The 16,197-nt window shown below is 41.2% G+C and overlaps 1 protein-coding gene across 2 annotated transcripts in view; it reads left to right on the top strand.

Annotated features, from left to right (window-relative positions):
• Window positions 1-16,197, top strand: part of PACS1 (phosphofurin acidic cluster sorting protein 1) — a 152,502-nt gene that overhangs the window by 105,426 nt on the left and 30,879 nt on the right. For both annotated transcript variants that reach the window (XM_053899430.1, XM_019415045.2), the window contains exons 2-3: window positions 5,021-5,108; window positions 15,691-15,780. In XM_053899430.1, coding sequence (XP_053755405.1) covers window positions 5,021-5,108; window positions 15,691-15,780 — 178 coding nt within the window. The remainder of the gene's footprint in view (window positions 1-5,020; window positions 5,109-15,690; window positions 15,781-16,197) is intronic.

Below are 16,197 nucleotides of genomic sequence, written 5' to 3'. Positions count from 1 at the left end.
AGTCTGGAGGAAACCAGATGCAGGCTTTCAAGAGTTTTCACCCAGTGCAGTCACACAAGATGCACTGAATTGTGACAACACCTAGAGAATACTGTCACCAGGAAAGCTCCTTAGAGAGTTAGGGCCCAGGTCTTTACTGGGGGCTCATTGGTTGGGTACCCTCTTCCTAGCACATAGCAAAATTGCAGACTCCCAGAAAGGAAAGTTATACCTGTGGCCTGCACTGTATTTCTGTTGGACAAGAAGTTTACTACTCAGGATGCTGGGGGTAGAGCTAGGACTGAGACAGATTTGTGTCTTTATATTTTCTGTCTCCAGTTCTTTCCTCCCCTTCTCTTTCAAATTCATTCCAGTTATGCCTTCCTTTTCACTATTCTGTGAAATTGGTCTTGTTAAGGTCCGTGTGGCTAAATTGAGTCATCCGTTCTCAGTCTTTCTCTTGACCCATCAGCAACATTTGATACAGCTGACCAGTCTCTCTTGACTTCTAGAATATCCCACTTATTTGGTGTTTCTCCTGCCTCCCTGGTGATCCTTCTTGATCGCTTTGTTAGTTCATCATCTTCACCTCTTGGTCCTTAATGTGGAAGTATTCTTGGGCTTGACCCTGGTGCTCTTGTCTTTGTATATGTGCTCAGTCTATGGATCATCTCATCCAGTTTCATTTCTTTATATTCCACCTTTATGCCACAGTTACATATTAATGTTTTCAGCCCAGAGGCAGACTTCTATATCTAACTCGCTGCTCATCATCTCTACTTAGAAATCTAAGAGACCTCTCAAATTTAAAGTGTCCAGTTGATCTTAAATTCCTCAAACCTGCTTTACCCAAAGTTTTACCCATCTCAGTTAATGATAACCGCACCGGGTTGTTTCCAGATGTTCAGGCCCAAAACCCAGGAGTTGACCTACATCTTCAATAGTGTATTCAGAATTCAAACCATTTTTTACCACCTCCGGTGCTGCCACCCTGCTACCCTACCCTCTAAACTACAAGTGGTCTACTGCTTGCACTCTGGTAGTTGCCTTCTGATTCAACTTTTCCCCCTTCCCCTCTGTTCTCCTTCATTCTATCCTATAGAACAGCTAGAACAATCCTATTAAAATGTAAAACAAGCCCTGTCTCTCACTTAAAGCCAGTAGCTCCCCAGACTCCCCATTCCTTCCAGAATAAGAGCCAGTCCTTATTATGGTTTACACAGCCCTACATGGCTGGTAAGGCCCCCCACCCACCAGACGTGTATTTGACTTTATCCCACACCACTCTTACCCTTGCTCACTCTACTTCAGTTCCACTGGCCTCCTCTGTCTCAAACAGACCAGTGTGCTATACCTTAAGACCTTTGCACTTTTTTCCCTTAATGTAGAACTCCTCAGTGAGGTCTACCCTGACCAACTTACTTAAAATTACAAGCCTCCTTGCCCTCTGCTTCACACTCACAATCCCCCTTACCTACTTCTGTTTTAACACATACTATGTATGTGTCAGTGTCTAACATACTATGAAATTTTTAAAATATCTGTGTTTATTGTTTGTGACTCTTTTCACTAGAATATAAAAATTAAAGTTGTGACACAAATTTTTGTCTGTTTTGTTTACTGATAACGTCACAAATAACTAGAACAGTGCCTGGCTCATTGTAGGCTGATTGGATAAGTGAGAGTAATGTGACAGAACTGTAATTCAGACCTGGCTATGTCTGGCTCTAAAGCCTTCATTCTGGTCTTAAAAAAAAAAGTAATGTGTAGTTTGTATACAGCGGGCTGCATGGGTCTTGGATCTAAAGCTCTGTGGGGTTTGGCATGTGTGTATACCCACGTGGCCACCATGATGTATCAGTTACTCTAAAGGGTTCCCTTGTCTCGTGTCCCTTCCCAATGCATGCCTCCACTTGCCTCGGTTACTGTGCTGTCACCTATCACCATGCATTGGTCTTATTGATTCTTGAACTTCATATGGATGGAATCATATTGTTTGTAGTCTTTTGTGTCTGCCTTCTTTAGACCAACATAGTATAGTGTTTTTGAAATTCATTCATGTTGTCCCATGTGTCAGTAGCTTGTTCTTTTTTGCATAGCACATTTGTTTGTCCATTCTTCTGTTGGTAGACATTTTAGTTATTTCTGATTTAGGGCTTTTATGAGTGGAGCTGCTTTGAACATTCCTGTACCTGTCTTTTTGTGGGGTCTGCCTTCATTTTCTTGGGTTCTCTTGGGAGCTCGGCGTAGGAATAGTCATATAATTAATGTCAACTGATAAACTACCAAGTGCTTTTCTTGAATGCAGTTGTACAGTTTTGCGCTCACCAGCCACACAGGGGACTTCGGTTATGCCACATCTTCACCAGCACTTGGAATTATTAGTTTTTATAATTTTAGTGTGAAGTTATTTTCTGCTGTAGAAAAACTGATTAAAACAGGAATATGATCAGGGAAGGACCCTTTCCTTTTAGGCCTTGGATTCTGTATTTTTACTGCATGAGAAGTACCCAACCAGTAAAACATACGGTAGCAAGAACATCTAGGATCATAATCTAATTCAGCCTCTTATGCATTGCGGCACCTCCAGTCGGAACATCTTGCCAGGCTCAGTCAGGCTTAGTCATCCTTGGAGCTGTCTAGGGCTGTTGCAGCCAACTGTGTGTGAGCGTGGTTTAAGCAGAAATGTATCTTATTTCTTCAGAGTTTTTCTGTTATATTAAATGTATGTTGAAAATATTTACTTGTAATTAAAATACTTTCTTCTAACTTTCTAATAAAGTGCCTTGTAGTAACTTAAATTGGGTTCTGGGCTAAGATAGGCCTAAGTTTGCATCTTGGCTCGACCAGTTTGTGTGATCTTGGTCAAGTCTCTTAATCCTTCAGGCATCCTTATCTGTAAAATGGGTGGATATATTACCCACCTGTTAGAATTATTATAAGACTTACATGAGATAATGCAGTATATAACAAGTACGTGTTACATGGTGGGTGCCTAATGAGTCATACACATTTTCTTATACTTTGAAGAACTAGAATGCATTTAAGTCCCCACATCCCTTTGAGTCATACCATTAAACACAAACAAAAAATATCTATTGAACTATTGCCAGTAGTATGGAAATCAGTGTGGTATATCTAGTTTCTAAGCAAACACTGAGAAAATCCAGTCTTGCTATTGCCTTGTTACCTCAGGTACTAAATCATTCTTGGCTTTCTTGTTGACATAGGTGCTGTGGCATAAAGGTTTATTGAGTCAGTAAACACTTGTTGGTCTATGATATGTTTTTCCTTCCTAACAAAATTCTGCTGTATTACCCGACAATTTTTACATGTTATGTAAAAGGAAAGATGGTCCAGAGCCTTATGGGACATGAAAAAGCTGAGGGCAAGGAGTGTAAGTCATTACTCGTCTTCCCCTCTGGTGTGTATAATCTCCATGAGGCTGCGAACCACATCCCTCTACAATTCCAACGACTAACCTGGTACCCAGAGTACAAGAGACGCTCACTAAATGTATGGAATGTGTAAAAGGGTGAAGAAGGATAACAAGCAGAGGGGAAGAAGCATGTGTCCCAGATTCAGTTCTGTGACTCTTTATATCTTGGATATAGATACATCAGTCAGAAGCTAGAAAATGTTTGCTTTGGAAAGAAACAAAAACTTAACCCATTGAAAGCGTTCATAAATAGCAGCCTTCAATGAGGAACAAGACAGCATATCCAGTCTCTTCCATTTGTTCATCCAGTCGTGTTCCCTTTCCTTTCTAGCAGGGCTTGAAGATACATAGTTGAACAACACAGTTCATACGTTTCTTAACAGCCAACTCTGTGGAATATAATAATCCCTTTGATGTTGGCAGAACCAGAGTTCCTTTTGGGCCAGCATGTCTCTGCTCTGAAGGGAAAGAGAAACCTATAATGCTGTGGGTAGGCATTGAGGGGGAGATTTTGGAGGAAAGAGCATGAACCCAGGTGATCGCAGTTTAATAAACCTGAGCATGTTTTAGGAGCGCAGGTGAGGTAGCTCTTGCTCCCAGCGCTAGTCAGTGAATGAGGAGGCATTAGGAAGTTATAACATTTTATCTAACAGATGTTTGCTGAGCAGCTATACTATGCCAAGCCCTTTGGTAGAAGGCCAGAGGTGTGTGTCACCCAAGGACCTAAAGGAGACTCAGTATGACTGGAGTTTAGAGTATGAGGAAGGAGCGCAGAGAGCTGAGACAGATAGAAAGCAGGGGCAAGATAGCTGCAGCACGGGAGAGAGAGGAAGCATAAAATGGAGTCTGAGAACTTGTTATGACTCTGGTAAGCAGCATCCTTTGTGTGAGTCCCCATTTGTCAGAGCCTCTCCAAGGAAGAGAATGTGCTGGATTTGAACCACTTAAACCAGAAGTAGAAAGGCAGTATCCAAAGTTTCCCTCCCAACTCTTCCTAGAAGACCAGGGTAGGCCTGTTTTGGTAAGGCAAGGTCAAGTCAAATGACAGTTGCTGACTCCAGAGCAAGGGACAGTCCTGTCTCTTTCAGTTAGGGGGAACTTCCTCATTGGGTGGCACTGAAGATTTTCTGCACACCTCAAGCACAATTCAACTGAAACCCAAATTGTGGCCATTTAAATCATTTTCTGCAAACGGTGTCTATTTTGTCTGTGTGGATTATCTCCTTGTTGCTACAGATGTACATCTGTAAATGTTTCAGGTGTGATCAGATGTAAAGTAGAAGAGGGACTGGATAAGCAAAACAAACATCTGTACCTGTCCTTGGTCTCCCCTCAGAAATTTCTCCCACATATGAGGGAAAAAGTGTGTCAGTTTTAGCTTGAGATCAATGGGCATCCGCAGAGATTCATGGAAGAATATACCTTTTGACACTTGTTTATAAAAGTTAAACAGGAGAGTGCTTTTTTACTAAAGGAGGACGCTGTTTGGCATTCTAACATTCTTTCTTTAGGTCTAAGAGCGGTTTCCCCATCAGATCATCTATCACTTTTCTCCTAAATTCCTTACGTTTGACTGGATTGTCTTTCTCAAATTTTTTGTAGGCTATTCAGCTTGACCCTGAAGAAACTCGTCATGCTAAAAGAAATGGACAAAGATCTTAACTCGGTGGTCATTGCTGTGAAGCTACAGGTAAGTTGAGCAGGATTGTTCAGGGTCCAAGGAAGCTGGATAACTTTATGCCTGCTGTTGGGACTTGAGAAATACTGATGAGGGTCTGCCTCTCCCTTCCTTCCCTCCCCTCCCCTCCCCTCCCCTCCCCTCCCCTCCCCTCCCCTCCCCTCCCCTCCCCTCCCCTCCCCTCCCCTCCCCTCCCCTCCCCTCCCCTCCCCTCCCTTCCCTTCCCTTCCCTTCCCTTCCCTTCCCTTCCCTTCCTCCTTTCCTTTCCTTTCCCCTTTCCCCTTTCCTTTCCTTTTCTCCTTCCTTCCTTCCTTCCTTCCTTCCTTCCTTCCTTCCTTCCCTCCCTCCCTCCCTCCCTCCCTCCCTCAGCCAAGCAAGGAGCAGGAGTATAAGATGACTGAGCTCATGAGACTTAAGGAGTCCCAGTTCTGTCTCTTAGTTAAACCACTCGGTTTCTTTAAACTTTAGTGTCTTTGTCTGAAGATTTAAAATGGTTCTTCCTGCCTTGCATATCTAACAGGATTAGTATGAAGATCAAGTGATACAGATGCTAAAGTGTTGGATAAATGATTCAGAAATTGCTGTGGTGGCCAGTGTTTGTTTCGAGGTTTTCTATAGGGTAGAAGAAATTTATAGATTATTGTTTCAAATTTGGCAATTAAAAACTTACTGAACATTTTAGCTTCTGGGCAATCCACCCACTTATTCTTTATACTTATTCAGTATCTTAAAGGGACCCAAAATATTTCACAAACATTCGTACTCTAAGCATTCCAAAAGTTCAGGAAAGAAGGGAGAAACTGAACTACAGGAAGGTTAAGGAATTTACCTGTTGCCAGCTAACTACCAGGTAGCAGAAGTGGTACCAGAAACTAAAGAGCAGGTAATTTATATAGTCATTAAACTCCACTACCAGGCCTTCCTTAACTGGTAAGTCCTTCCTAAGGATGACTCCCTAGAGTTTACTGAGATTCTAGAGTCATTAAACAATGATTGGATCCTTTAGCTTAAGAATGGTGTATTTAGTGAATTCTTACTGGTTGGAAAGTAGTGAACTGTATGGTAACTCCTGCTAACCAGCACAGTTTATTAGCTAGATCACCTATTATGAGCAGTCTATTGTTCTAATAGTGGCCTCATTAAAATCCACATCTGTGGCACTCCCAGTATGTGTCCCCTACACTGAGATCCTCAGCTCTCTTTCTGAGATAAATACATTATCTTAATTTAGTCCTCAAAACTTAAAGTATTTTAATTACTCTTTATGAATGCCTGCATGTCCCACTTTATATTTTGATTTCCTGTTCATCTTTGTGCGTGTAATTCCTCCCAATTCTGTGAAACATTCCCAGGCATCCTGAGTTGAAAAAACAAGTACACGGCAACGATGTGCAAGTGGAGACTTACAGTGTCTTTCCTTTCTGTCCTGATTTTATACCCATTTCTAGGTCATGGGCAGGGTTCCAGTTTTCAGGAACCATTGCCTTTGCTATAAAAGCTGTTGCTTTCCAGTACAAACACTGTTGGTATGGTTTTAAAAGTTCCCTGCTGCTTTTGCCATCCCCACAGTCAAATGCCTTTGCCAAAAGAAATAATGTCCTTTATTTCCTGATTAAATATTTAACATTCTGTAAAATTTAAAATTATACCCAAAAACTATAAATATCCTGAATTTTTTATTGCTTTACTTCCAAGCAGCTGAAAGTAATTACAGATGTTATCACACTCATTTATCCAGTGGCTTGTTTATTCATTTATTCGTTCATTTAATACATATTTACTGAGCACCTATTATATGCAAAGCATTGCTCTAGGCACAGGGGATACAGCAGTGAGGGGATAAAACAGAAATGGGAAACATGCATAAAGCACTTCTGCTCATGGTGAAGTATGCAGTTGTCTTGAACAAACACTTGTGCAATTGAGTTGTGAATTAAAATAGTTGCTTTTGTAACGGAATAGCATTTTTATGTGAAAGAAGGGCTTACAGACAAACTGGTTATTCAGACTCGGCTACTTGGAAGACATTTTCTTGAAAATGAACAACCTATCACTTAAAGGGAAACAACTGAGAATCTTTTGGGCCAATGATAAATAAAATTTGATCTTTCATGTGAAAATTAGAATTTTGGAAAATGTGTCAGTATAAGCCTGACAGCTTCCCAGTTCTTAAGGACTTTACTGAAGAGATCAGTGGTGATAGTAATGGCAGTGGTTTTCTCAGTTGTATAGTAAAATGTGTAGAAAGGTTTGCCTGATTCAGTGAACCCGTGTTTTCCAAATGACCAGTGCATGAGGTTACAAAATCATGCTGGGTAAAAGATCTGTTCAAAGAACAAAATAGACCAATGGATTGGGTTTTGTTTTTAACATTTTATTTTGAAACAATTTTAAATTTGCAGGAGAGATGCGGGGATAATATATAGAGTTTCTGTATTCCCCTCACCCACCTTCTCCCAATGTTAACATCTTTCTTAACCATGGTACCTTTATCAAAACTAAGAAATTATCATTGGTACAATACTATTAACTAAATTAAAGACTTTATTCAGATTTCTCAGTTTTGCCACTGATGTCCTTTTTCTGTTAATTGGATTTTAATATGTAACAGTGCTATAAAAGTCTCCTCCTTTTTTTTTTTTAACTTTGTATCTCTTTGAGTGTGGATTTTTTTCATATACCCAACCAAAACAATATTTTGCAACAAATTGAATACAGAAGCAGGTAGGAGAATCCAACTATTAGCCAGACATTAAAGAGATTTGCAGAAATGTAAAAGAATGCTGTCTCCTTCATACTGCTGTTGGAAATGTAAAATCATGCAGCCACCTTAAAAATAGTCTGGCAGTTCCTGAAAAGGTGTGACATAGAGTCATGAGGTGGCCCAGCAATTCTACTCCTAGATATTACCCAAGGGAAATGAAAACATGTCTACATAAAACTGCACATAAATGTTCATTGGCAGCATTTATTCATAAGAGCTAAAAACTGGAAACAAACCAAGTCCATTGACTGACGAATGGATAAGTGAAAGGTGGTATATCCATGCTACAACATGGATGAAGCTTGGAAACATTGTGCTAATAAATGAAAGAAGCCAGTCACAAAAGACCACATGTCGTATGATTCCATTTATATGAAATGTCCATGATAGGTACATTGATAGAGTCAGAAAGTAAATTAGTGGTTGCCTGGGGTTGGGGGTAGAGGGTGAGAAGATTAGTAGGGTGACAGCTAAAGAGTATCGGGTTTCTTTTGGGGGTGATGAAAATGCTGTAGAACTTATGGCGGTAATGTTTGCACAGCTCTGAATATACTAAAAGCTATTGAAATGTACACTTTAAATGGGTGAATTGTATAGTATTTGAATTCTATCCCAATAAAATTGTTTAAAAAAAAACATGCCATCTTCTTACTAAATTGTTTTTGTTTTGGAAAAGACATTTTTCATTAAAAAATGTTCTTATGTAAACATGTGAAAGGTTTATTTTTAAGTGAATTAATACATATTTTTATTATATTTTTAAAATATATTATTTATTTGAGAGAAAGAGAGCACGAGCAGGAGGGGCAGAGGGAGAGAGAGAGAGAGAATCCAAGCATGCCCCTGCGCTGTTAGTGTGAGCCTGATGCAGGGCTTGAACTCATGAACCAAGAGACCATACCCGAGCTGAAACCAAGAGTCGGACACAACCAGCTGAACCACCCAAGCACCCCTATACATATTTTTAAATGTCTCAGTTTAAATTCCTAATATGGTAAATACTGATAGTTGTACCTACATAAACAAAAGCTACTTGGATGTATAATTTTTGTGTGTGGGGCTTGATCTCATGGTTCGTGAGTTCGTGACCTAAGCCGAAACCAAGGGTCCCAACTCTTTATAAATTTTTTTTAATGTTGATTTATTATTGAGAGAGAGACACAGAGCATGAGCAGGGGAAGAGCAGAGATGGGGGGAGACACAGAATCTGAAGCAGGCTTCAGGCTCTGAGCTGTCACCAGAGAGCCCAATCGATGCAGGGCTCAAACCCATAAACCACGACATCGTGACCTGAGCCGAAGTCGGACACTTAACCAACTGAGCCACCCAGGTGCCCCTCTACCTATTTTCTCAAAATATTACTACAGGACTCTTAAAATTTTAGGTGACCATTCATGAATAATTTTGCATTTAAAAAGGAAACATTTAAAACACTAGGAACCCAGGTTCCTGGGTGGCTCAGTTAGTTGAGTGTCCAACTTGATTTCGGCTCCCATCATGATCCCGGGGTTGTGGTATCGAGCCCCACATCAGGTTCTGCACTGAGCGTGGAGCCTGCTTAAGATTCTTTCTCTCTCTCCCTCTGCCCCTCTCCCCCACTCACACACACTCTCTCTCAAATAAAAAATAAAAAAACAGCAGGAACCTAATTATTAATGCAGTAATAATACTCAATAATGGGTATTTTTATGCACTATAAGTAATGATATTGTAGTATCAGATATAAAGTGTCTTGCTTCTATACTGCAAATGAAGATCTACTGTTATATAGCTCAAAGATGATATGTAAAGGTACTAAAGATAATTCTGAAATTGGACCCAAGTAGGTAGTGCCCTAGGCCCTGGAAGAAGCAAGTACTGTGGCCCATGAAGAGCAAATCTTTGGAGAAGGACGAGAAAGATGAGAATAGTAGTGCACCATGCTTTGAAAGCACCAGTGCTCACTGTGATCCCGGGACTGCCCTGTACTCTATGTCCTGTTACCTGCACACACAGATTGGTTTTAACAGGTTTGCAATTCAGATAATGCAATTGGGAAAGAAAGTTTTACAAGTATTTATAGCACATATTTGGATAGTGAGAGTTCAAATAATAAGGGCTGTTGCTATTGGAAGGAGATATGTCCTGTGGGGAAATAAATAAGATAAAGGGATCTAGCATGCCAGAGGTGAGAGAAGTTAGGGTGGTCAGGGTAGGCCTCATTGAGACATGACATTTATGCAAAGACTTTGAAGGTGAAAGGAGGGAGCCATGCAATATCTGGAGAAAGAGCATTCTAGGCAGAGGGAAAAGGCAAAGCAAAGCCCTAAGGCAGGAATGTTTCTGGCAGAACCAAGAGGAAGGAAGTGGTGGCCAGTGAGGCTGGAGAGGAACGAAAGCAGAAGGAGGTGAGGTCAAAGACGTAAGGTGTAGTGGGGGTGCTTGGGTGGCTCAGTCAGTTAAGCGTCCAACTTCAGCTCAGGTCATGATCTCAAGGTTCGTGAGTTCGAGCCCTGCATCGGGCTCTCTGCAATCAGCATGGAGCCCACGTCGGATCCTCTCTTTCTCTTCCCCTCCACCACTTGTGCTCGCTCTCTCTCTCTCTCTCTCTCTCTCAAAAATAAACATTTTTTTAAAAAAAGAAGGGAGGAACAGGATATGTGCAGATAATTACAAAGTCTCTGGCTTTCGATCTGTGTGAATTGGAGGGTTTTGAACAAAGAAGTGATGGGATCACTGTGGCTGTTGTATAGAGAAGAGACTGTAGGTAGGGAAGAGGAATGAGGAAGACCAGTTCGTTAATAGGCCATAACAGTGGTTGAGGCAAGAGATGAGGGTAGCACCGGATTGTTTTCTTTTCTTTTTAAAGTTTATTTAAGCAATCTCTGCACCCAACATGGTGCTTGAAGTCACAACCCCAAGATCAAGAACGACGTGCTCTACAGAATGAGCCAGGCAGGCACCCTGCCAGAGGTTTTCCCTAAACAACTAGCGGGTGGAAATGCCATTAAGTGAGATGGAGAAGACTGGCTGAAGCAGGTTTGAGGGAAAGATCCAAAACTCAGCTTATCGTGTTATGTCTGAGATGCCTATTAAACATGCAGGACGAGATGTTGAATAGATAATTGAATATATGGGTTTAGAGTCCAGGAGAGAGGTCTGGGATAGAGAGATAATTTGGAGAGTATATTTAATTAAGACCTTAAAATTGGATGAGATAATTAGGAGTGGAGTGAGTGACTGCAGAGAAGAGAACAAGTCTAAGGATTAAGGCCCCAGGCACTCCAGCATTAGGAAGTCAGAGAGGGGAGGAAGGACCGGAAATCGAAGCCTGGAGAGAACAGCCAGAGGATAAGAGGAAATCAAAGAGAGTATGGGATCCTGGAAGCCAGATGAAGGAAGTGTTGCTGGAAGTCAAGAGTGACTATCAAAAGGCGCAGATAAGCCCAAGGAGATGAGAATGGGTCATCAGGTTCTTTAAAGTGAAGGTTATTTGAGACCTTGTCAGTAGCATTTTTGGTGGGATGGTGGAGATAGGAAGGTTGACTGGAATGCATTTACAAGAAAAATGAAAGCAGAGGACTTCAGGAGAGCAAAAATAGACAGCTCTTGAGTTTGCTAAGGGAAGGCGAGATAGGGGTTGGTAGCCAGCAGGGCACATGGTGACAAGAGAGGGTTTTTTGGGGTTGTTGTTTTGTTTTAAGATCAGAGAGATAACAACATGTTTGCTAATAGAAATGATCCAGAATAAAGAGGAAGGTTGATTTTGTAGGACCTGAAAGACTGGGTAGAAGAGTATCTGAGCAGGTGAGGAGGGATGAGTTCTGGTGCCCAAGTGCAGTGGTTGACTTCAGATGGGAGTAGGGCCTCCATCTGTATAACAGGAGGGTCGGAGGGGACATGAGCACAAATGTGCTAAGTAGGTAAGTGTGCTGGGAGTTGTGGGAGCCCTTTTCCTAGTGCTTCTGTCTTCTCAGCTAAGTAGGAATAAAGGTTATCAACTAAAGTGAGGAGAGGTTAGGAGGTGTTAGGGGTTTGAGGAAAAATGCATCATCAAGCAGAGCAGAAAAGGGGAAAGACTTGGGAAAATACAGAGTGATTGCCAGACTGTCTTGTCAGCCCACTACAGATTCGGGGACATGTATTAAAGACAGACCAGGCCGCCTGATTATATGATTCCTTCTGGGCATGTTCAGCTAGTGCAGTTGGACTTCAACAGAGTTGTAATTTACCAAATGACTATGGCAGACTAGCAGCAGGGTGTGTGCAAGAACATGTTTATTTATAAAGATTGACTGTGGCATTTAAGCTGGGTAAGGAGGAAAGAGGGACAGCAGGGCCATGAGGAAAATTGAAACAATGGAAGGATCTTTGGATCATAGGCCCCGGCAGAAGAATTATTGTTGACAAACCAGAGAGAATGAGCTGAAAAGATAGGTGTAATCAGAGAGTGGGGTACATGAAACTGAGATTAGATATTGCTTGTAATTATTGGTAATGATAAGATTCAGCATGTGATCATGTGGGTGAGTAGCTAAGACAAGTGTGAGGACAAGATCATTGAAAGAGAGGGATTATGAGATTGAGGCAGCCAAGATGTTGGAAAGAGCATATATTGAAACCATAGAGCGTTATGGCTGAGATAGTACCGGGGAAAGGAACAGTGAGTGAGGAGCTGAAATCAAGAAATAAGCAGAAATGACTACAGTTAAAGATCCCAGCCACAGCAGGGAATAGAGGGTCATATGAACTGAGGGTATCAATTCAGAATAGGGTTTTTGGCGAGGTGGAAGGGAGAATGTTCTAGAGCTGGTGATGAAAATAAGGAGGACATCTTGCTCATCTCCAAGCCAAGTGTGCGCATTACAGGAGAAAAGCAACCACCGTTTGAGAGAACTACCCAAGAAGCATGTCCTCAGTGGAGGTGAGGTTTCAGCTAGAACAGTGTTTCTCAGCAGCAGCACTCTAGACATTTGGGCCAGATCATTGTGTTGTGGGGTCTGCTCTGTACATCATAGGATGGTCAGCAACAACCTTGACCTCTACGCTCTAGAAATACCTCACATACACACAGATACCACCCCAGTTATAACAACCAAAAATATCTCTAAATATTGCCAAATGTTTCCTACCTTTTGTTGAAACCACCACTATATATATAAGCCACATTCTGAATTCTCTCAGCGTTTCTGAGATTCATTTTACAGAGATTTTAAAAATCATTGAACTCAGGTGAAAACTTTGTCAAGATTCTTGTTTGTAATAGCGGTTACTACAAAAAGTGTTTTCTAACAGACAAGGCAGAATTTCCTTTGTTATTTTAATTGGTATTCTATTCTAGTTACAAAACTATTCTAATTACAATTCTATTCTAGTTACAAAAACATTCTGAAATACTGTATTTAGATTTTCCTTCCTGCATTAAGCAAAATTTGCATTTTGTAAAAGCAAAAGTTGGGAGTGCTTGGGGTGGCTCAGTTGGTCAAGTGTCCCACCTGAGCTCAGCTCATGATCTCACAGCTCACGAGTTCTAGCTCCACATTGGGCTCTCTGCTGTCAGCACAGCTCATATGCGTGCTCTCTCTCTCTCTCTCTCTCTCTCTCAAAAATAAATAAAAATATTTTTTAAAAATTAGAAATGGAGGGACGCCTAGGTGACTCAGTCTAATTAAAAATAATTAGAAATGGATAAGAAACCTAAATATAAAAACTAAAATTATAAAAATTCTTTTTAAAAAAATTTTTAATGTTAATTTTTGAGAGAGAGTGACAGAGTGTGAGTGTAGGAGGGTTAGAGAGAGAGGGAGATGCAGAATCTGAAGCAGGTTACGGGCTCTGAGCTGTCAGCATAGAGCCCAACACAGGGCTCGAACCCACGGACCGCGAGATCATGACCTGAGCCGAAGTCAGAGGCTTAACCAACTGAGCCACCCAGTGCCCCAAAATTATAAAATTTCTACAAGGAAGCAGCAGAATATCTGCTCCAACATGGCAGAGTAACTTCACAGTCTTGGAGTAGGCAAAGATCTTTTAGATAGGAGCCAGAATGCATTAACCATTAAAAAATAATAAAGTAGACTTGGTCAAAATTAAATACTTCATCCAAAGATACCATTAATAAACTGAATAGACAAGAAAATAATTTACAATACATATGTCTGACAAGTGACTTGTATAAATAAAAAAACTCTTACAACTCAAAAACAAGTTAAAAAAACCTGGATGAAAATGTTTGACCAGGCACCTCATAGAGATTTACATGGAGATTTACAAATGATCAATAAACTAATGAAAATGTGCTTAATAGTATTAGTCATCAGGGAAATGCAAATTGTAACCACAGTGATATTCCACTGTGCGTACCCATTAGAATCCATGAATCAAGACCTGATCACACCAACTGCTAGTGAAGATAAGGAGCAACTGGGGCTTTTAGACACTGCTGCTGGGGTGGGAATGGTACCAACACTTTGAAACTGGTCTGGCAGTTTCTCATAAAGTTAAGCATACATCTACCCTAAGACCCAGCAATTCCTTTCTTAGGTGTTTGCCCTAGAAAAAGTAACACATATGTCTATAAAGACTTCTAACAAGAATGGCAGCTTTGGCCATAGTAGCCAAAAACTAGAAACAACACAAATGTGAATGTTCAGCAACAGTAGAATAGAATTCTACTCGGCAATAAAAAGGAATGAACTGCTAATATATGCAACACCCTGTATGAACCTCAAAGATGATGTTTGAAGAAGCCCAACCAGAATAGCACATACCGTATGACCCCATTTATACGGAATGTTAGAATCGGTAAAACTAACCTATGGTGAAAGAAGTCAGAACAGTGCTTGCCTCTGAGAGAGCAGTGTAGGATTGTCTGGGCAGGATCACAGAGTTTTTCTGGAGCGATAGAAATGTACGTCTTTCTTCTTTTTAATTTTTCATTTTATTTTAGAGAGAGTATGAGCCAGGGAGGGGGGGAGAGAGAGAGAGAGAGAGGGAGAGGGAGCGAGAGAGAATCTCAAGCAGGATCCATGCTCAGCATAGAGCCCAACATGGGGCTCAGTCTCACAACCCTGGGATCATGACCTGAGCCAAAATCAGGAGTCAGACACTCAACCGACTGAGCCGCCCAGGCACCCCGGAAATGTTGCATATCTTGAGGCAGATGCGGGTTACATAGGTATATGCATTTATCAACTCATTGATCCTGTGTGTTCAAGATGTAGACATTTCACGGTTTTTAAATCTCAAATTTTTTTGAAAAAGTAATTTATACAAATTTATTGGCATTCCTCAGGCCCTCCTGCTGATCTCTTTTTACACTTTAGGAATAGTTTGGCCCAACTTTAGAGCTAAAAATGCTGGGTATCTAACCCATTCTTAGGCTGGAAGAGGTGGAGCTGAAAGGAGAGGTTCCTGGGAAAACATTAAGCGGGGACCTGAAAGGGGAGTGCCTTAGCTGTGTGCAGAAGCACAAATGAGCATCCAAGAAGAGAAAGAAAAAGCATGTGAAAAGGCAAGACAGTGCAAGTGAAGTGTCAATTTGCGAGGAAGAAGGGAGGCAGAGGTGAGCGTGGTGCTGCTACCTGCCTGACTCTTCTGGGGAATGTTGGAAAAGTCACGTCCAAAAATAAACCACTTTTATGTGAAAATCTTTTATGAACATACAACATAATACATGTAAAATCATACTTACGGTATGGCTTGATTTTAATGAGTATAATAAAAACCGATAAAATATTTGGTAACAATGTTTGTAGAGTTTAAAAGTTGTTTGCAAACTTAGTATTTCTTTTGGTCTGATTTTTGATGACACGGATTTGACCTTTTTTTTTTTTTTTTTTTTGGTTTCAGGGTTCAAAAAGGATTCTTCGCTCCAACGAGATCATCCTTCCAGCTAGTGGACTTGTGGAAACAGAACTCCAATTAACCTTCTCCCTTCAGGTGAGAAGCTGCTGAATCTTAGGTCACTAATGTCTAGTCTAGTCCCCAGGTAGTCCTGCAGTCTGGAGATTTTTCTATCCCAGAGCAGCCACAGCCCAATGAATGAAAGTTACCCAACGAATTGAGCTTCTGTGGCTAGCCTAGAGGGCTGAAGCAGTCACTCAGCCAGCCACAGTGAGGATGCTGAGACCCGAGTTCTTTTTTTTCCCTTTCCTTGGATAAGGCTGTTGGTCCCCCACCCAATCTCGCTCAGCCCCGTTACCTCTCCTTAGTAATCTGCGGCACACACTCCAGCTGAGTGTGTCCCCTTCAGTCTCATTCTGCCCCCATGTTGTAATCTCAATTCCTTCCCTTCTCCTTATGCCTCTTTAGTATGTCTCTCTCTCACATCACAATCCCAGGATCCCAAATTGAAGC

This window comes from Panthera pardus, unplaced genomic scaffold (assembly GCF_024362965.1).
Source record: "Panthera pardus isolate Hobbes unplaced genomic scaffold, ASM2436296v1 HiC_scaffold_12, whole genome shotgun sequence".
Lineage (NCBI taxonomy): Eukaryota > Metazoa > Chordata > Mammalia > Carnivora > Felidae > Panthera > Panthera pardus.
This window is presented reverse-complemented; position numbering and strand designations above follow the sequence as displayed.